Consider the following 5,940-nt stretch of genomic DNA (forward strand, 5'->3'; position numbering starts at 1 on the left):
GTATTTCTTGACCTCCGTAGCGTACTGGTACTACAGCTTCTCCGCGTACAGACAATGTCTGTCCACAATATGACTGTAATTTCACGTTGCTGCTCTGGAGTTTGACATGAGATAGTTGTTTCTCATAGGTCTCCTTGGAATCACGGTAATAGTTGCACCCGTGTCAACAATCAGCTCTAATTCTCGTCCAGCTACAGTCATATTGACTTTGATTGCATCCTGACTTCCCAAACCATAAAGTGAACATACTTCCTCTTCTTCCACTTGTAACGTGGCTTGTTTCTGGTACTTTGTATTCTTGGTACCCGTTGCTCCGCTCCTGTTCTTGAAATCGCCTTGCTTCTTACTCCGGCAGGCTTTTGCGATATGTCCCTTCTTGTGACATAAATAGTCATCTGACAACTTATCAGGAACGTGCCCTTGCCATTGCATCTGTAGCATACTTTCACATCAGACTGTGTTGTCTTTGACCTCCCACTGCTACTACTTTGCATGCTAAATGCCGTCTCGTGTCTGTTGTTGATCCGTGTCTGCGCGTGTCTCCTCGCAAAGCTATCGTTTCTTGTCTTGCAGATTCAAAGCTGCGCAATTCGTACCGCTTTCTCGAGTGTTAAGTCAGTTTCCGCCAGAATTTTCTGCTGTAGGGCTTCTACTCGTAATCCGCACACGAATTGGTCTCTCAACGCAACTGACAACTTGTCTCCGAACTCAGTGTTTAGCTAGACAACGCAATTCTGACAAGAACACCGTAACAGTCTCACCTTCTTTCTGTTGTCTCTTGTAATAACGGAATCGCTCTGCTATGACAATCTTCTTTGGCTCTTAATGATTTCTCAGTTACTGAATGATGTCATCAAGCTCCAAATCTTGCGGTTGGCGAGGTCGTACCAAGGTCCGCAACAAACTGTAGGTCGATGCACCCACAGACGTTAGAAAGATTGCCTTCCTACGAGCTACGTGCTCGTCTCCTATCGGTACTGCGTTTGCCAGGCAGTAAAGCTCGAACCTTTCCTTGTATTCGTCGATGCTTTCTACTCCTGCTCGGAATTCGCCCAACAACCCGTGTTTCAAATTCGCGGCTGCACTTGTCATCCTCGTCGCCACTGTTGTGTCCTTACCGACTATATATCGGTTCTATTGCAGCTCGCTTACAGTGTCTACGCAATACTACACCAGACTACACACAGCTGGCTAACCACATGCCACAGTACTATATAATGGCATATTCTATCAGTATGCTAATGAGTATTAGGGGTAGTCCCAAGTCCCTTACTCTACTACACCCACCACTACAAATTTAAGGTCATCGTTGAAGCAGAATTGGTGAAGCCTCAGTTGGTTGGTCCATCTTGCTTTTATGAAATTATGAAATTGTCACCGTATAAAATTCCTTTCCAGGCCTGTAGCACAATGCTTTATAATTGTCTCAATAAAAATTGAAGTTCGAATATTGATTTAACTAGTTGTACGGTATCCGTAGGCGCCTCGCGTTCTTGAGTAACACGTCCAACGGAGTTTTCAGACCGTCTACTGAAACGCCGAGTCCTAGCTAGACAATACGTATTTGTGAAACCCTAGCTGTCATGGAAGTAAACATGCAAACTTCCTAGTAGTCTAGATTACGTATCTAACTAGGCCTGGTATAGGTAGTCGTCGTTTTGCAATCGTGATCAAGACAATTAAAATGTACAGTCTAGGTATGCACTCAGTTCAATTTCGTTGTAACGACAGTGGTATGGTATTTACTGACATAGAAATTGATATCAGTAAACATTGACTATCAACAGTGTTAGATGCAGCACAGTGTAGTAAAGGATTGATTGTAGTATGGAACGTGTGAATAGTTGATTGTAGGTGGCATTAACTCCTAAAGATGTTTCTTGGTTACAATCCCTAGCTACAATACAAAAAATGGGGCGACGGAACATGAAGCATTTTCGTCGCCGTTTGCTCACTTAAACGAATCGTTCTTAGACTCATCTGTAGTTGGACACGGAAACGATTTTTAAGGTAGGTCCTATCATGAAACGTGGTCGTGGGGAGGAGAAATTTGAGATTTGTGTACACACACTCACACACACACACACACACACACACACACACACACACACACACACACACACACACACCAAGAGCTCGGTGGAGAGCCATATAGGACCACGCCCATTTCTGTTGTGCAACCCGAATCTAAAAGCCTCACTACGCTCGGCAATTATCTAGGTTTACTAAGAACTTGATTAATTAAGTTATTGAGAGGCTTCTTACCATGCTCTATTCATGCCTAGTCAACATACCTTTGAATCAAACAGCTAACTGCTGCGAATCAAAATCAAGCGGGTTTAGCTAATATTACGAGCACGTGTCTGCACTGATATCAAATGTTATAACTAGACCTAGCGGAAACAGTTCGGCGGTTGTACGTGTGAGCAACTCGGCGGATGGAGGAGAGACGTGCTCTTCTGGGACACATCAGTGGCTTTCCAGCTGAAGATTACCATTCAGTAGAGTTACTAGGGCAGGAACTCGTTCCATCGTCTCCAGCCAGTGAACGAGGGAGTGGCCGCAGCAAAAGGTGTGCAGCTATTCTACTAACAAGCGGTAGTTTAGTGACAGGGTTGGCGGCTGGATTTCAGATGGCAACCAGTTTTCTTATTCAACCCGTGTCTGCAACTTGTTCTCCTTATTGGTCTTCGTCTGCAGCGGTCTATGGAGCGTCAGCTCTAGCGGTGGGCTGGACTTTGAGCGGACCTCCAAGCGTTCTAATTCGAAAGGCAGGGTTACAGTTGTTTGCGGTTGTTTGCCTCATTTGTTGCACCAGTGCATTGTTGTTTGCGGGTACTTGTGTCTCGTTCTGCATTGGTGACACTTCTGGTGCTTGGCAAGTTTTATTCATTGGGTCATTTACTTTATTTGGATTTGGTGCTGATTTGGCCATGAGAACAATGGGAGAAATGCTAGTGCATTGGTTTCCTCGCCGATCTGGTCTCTCAGGAGGTGTGTTTGATATGGGTATCAGTGTCGGATCAATAGTATTTGGCCTTGTTTTGCTTGGATTCTCTCAGTTAGTTGATTCAGAGAGGCTTGGGGCTAACACCATGCTGTTTCTCACTGGTTTTATTGTATTTACATTAATGGTGCTGTGGATACCATTCCTGGAGTATCCCCATGGTGATGTCTTTCCCAAGTTGCTTTCATATCAACAAGATACTTATGGCAGACTTATCAGTCAGTTGGCAACTAAACAAATGCTAATAATTTCATTTGGATTCGTTGCTAATGTGTTTACTGGGACAGCAGCCTTTTCTTCACTTGCCAGAATTTTATCTGCATTGTGGAAGAGCAAAGATCCTCCACTGATGCTGCTAACATTAGCTGTTTTTGGATCATATACAATAAAATGACTGACCTGCCTTTGTTTGGGCGACTTCATTGGTCTAAAGAGAGCATGGTGGATTTCTTTAACGTCTCAAGCATTGGTTTTGTTCGTATTGCCATGGCTAATGGAAGGAGGTCCAGTTTGGACACAATCTGCAGCTATCGTGACATTGTGCACGTACATGTTTGGATACCCTGCTGTGAAAACACTTGAAGTCGGTCTTACTTACCAAATAATGGGAAATAAGATTGGGTGTACAGCTTGTGGCGTGCTCAGTGTAATTGCTGGTCCAGCTGGTCTGTTAGGACCTATTGCTATCGAGCAGACTTACTCAGCTTTTGGCACCTATAAACCTTTCTTTATTGGAACTGCAGTAATCTTGTTGCTAGCATCTCTGTCTACAGCTTGTTTACATTCTCTTGAAACAACAAGTAATGCTCGTAGTTCTGGTAAGAAGTGAACTTATTTGAACATTTGAAGTAGTAAATTTAGTGATAAACAATGTATTCGGTAATGTTTTTAGAGGTTATTAGTGTTAGAAAACAGCATACTGATTCTTTCTATACTGTTGGGTTGCTGTTCTGAAGGTTTCGATCTGATGGCTTGCTGTGCTAGATATTATAAAGTAAACTCATTGAACTAGTTTTAGCAGATATCGAGCAATCAGCGAACTTGGCAACTCTGAGATCAGTGAAGTTTACAACATTTCTGGACTAGACGTTGTCTACTAACTTTCTGTTTTAGCCAGCAACTTGAAGACATACAAGCCATTGTCTTATGACACCTTCTATCATGGGCTGCATGCTGACACTTAATTAATTGCAGTAAGTCTCATGTTGTCTTCTGACATTAGACGCTGTTGGTGCTGTCTCTCTTCTTTTAAAAGGCAATTTTATTGGCAGGTGTGGAAATGACATACGTGAGTTATGTCTAACTTGCAGGTTCTAAATCTATACAGTACACTGTCATTATATATATTGGAAAACTGACCTTGATTCTACAGAAAGTTGAGCTGTATGCAGTGACGTCGCTGGACGTTCAATATTGAAGAGGCTGCACGGCTGCTGGGGTTAGCACTAATAAGAGTCAAGTGTTGAAAAGGCCACATCCATAATTTAGTGACGCCACTATCTAGACCGGTAGTAGGCTGTATCGGGGACTATAAACATCCTCAAGTAAAAATGGCATGAATCAATTTCATCAGAATCTCCACATTGGGATATTACAGTAAACAGAGCTTGATGTGAGAACGCAGTCGCGCGCTACAAAGGCAGAAACTCACGTGACCCGGTTTACAATCTCAATGTTGAACTTGAAAGAGTTTTGGTGCAATTTTGTCTCGCAACCTAACAGTCACATTTCTCCAGTTACATGTATCTAGCTACACATGCATTTAAGCGTAGAAACCACGGGCCACGGGGCACCCAATCAGCATGCGCAGTATGGTCACTCTAACTATAATGGGTCATCGTGAAACCAGCTGCAAGTGAAAGAAAACGAGGAGGTCCACTAGACAACAGTGGAAATCTATGAATCATTACCGGTAGTACTCGTCTTTAGACTTAGTGACGTTAGTGCAATGCGCATGTGCGACAATCGGTCGACGGAGGTTACATTCAAGTTGCCCCATACAATGCCGTTTCCGCGCATTGAAGTTGGGCTCCCAAACCTGGATGCTTAAATTCCCACGCCTCTGCTACATGTATTTGTCTAGTCACATTGGCATACGATATGGTTCAGATCGTCGGGATATCATGGATATCCTTTTGATTAGTAATGCCAACACGCTGTTCCAAAATAGACAAAATGCATAATTAATTAGAGAACAACTACAATAATATTGCTACGGAGGACGCGGCGAGATCCGAGTTCCTTCATTGGACAGTCTATCTATTGCATGGGATGCATCTAGTCTAGTCATTTGTTTATAGCAAGTGGAAGATTGGTGGAGTACGAGTGGTACTTTTTTCTTCTAATCGACAGGTAAGCCATCATTCGTCTTCGTTAGACAATAGGCAACCTAGGGTTAGGCTATAGTCTAGAGTAACGCACGTGCACTCTCATACGTAGTCTGATGTAGAGAAAGCTAGACGTTTTGTGAGATCTTGTCTCTAGAATATTAGTGCTCGGGTCTGCTGCCCATGCATATTCACCACATCGGTCACACTTCTAGTTTCTGTCCGGTAGGCGTTCTAGATTTCTACTGTATAGCAGGTGTACTATAGCAGGAAGTGAAGACTGTTGACGTCGGTCGACAGGTGCAGAGTAGCATGCATGCATGCACGTGGCCTGTGTAACAGCTACTCTTCTTAGGGTCTAGAAATGTGACTATTATTAAGCTATGGGGTGTAGCTACGGTTACGTTAGCTACAAAACTTTAATTAATAATGGACTTCCTATCTAAATGACCTACTCACTAGTAGTCAATCTATTTACGGATTTATGTAAGTAATAACGTAGCAATAACTTAAAACCACTTGGTCTGCAAAACTGGAAGACCAATCGCTATAGTCGTTTGTCATGCATTTGGCTAGAATTATGGCCATGCGCAAACCTACCATATT

The 5,940-nt window shown here is 43.1% G+C and overlaps 1 protein-coding gene across 1 annotated transcript; it reads left to right on the forward strand.

The window, feature by feature from the left end:
* Positions 1 to 2,118: 2,118 nt before the first annotated feature.
* Positions 2,119 to 3,401, forward strand: LOC134195450 (uncharacterized). Its single transcript, XM_062664472.1, has one exon. It carries the CDS (start codon positions 2,439 to 2,441, stop codon positions 3,399 to 3,401), a length of 963 nt encoding a protein of 320 aa, XP_062520456.1. The 5' UTR covers positions 2,119 to 2,438.
* Positions 3,402 to 5,940: the final 2,539 nt, after the last annotated feature.

Source organism: Corticium candelabrum, chromosome 20, assembly GCF_963422355.1.
Source record: "Corticium candelabrum chromosome 20, ooCorCand1.1, whole genome shotgun sequence".
Classification (NCBI taxonomy): domain Eukaryota; kingdom Metazoa; phylum Porifera; class Homoscleromorpha; order Homosclerophorida; family Plakinidae; genus Corticium; species Corticium candelabrum.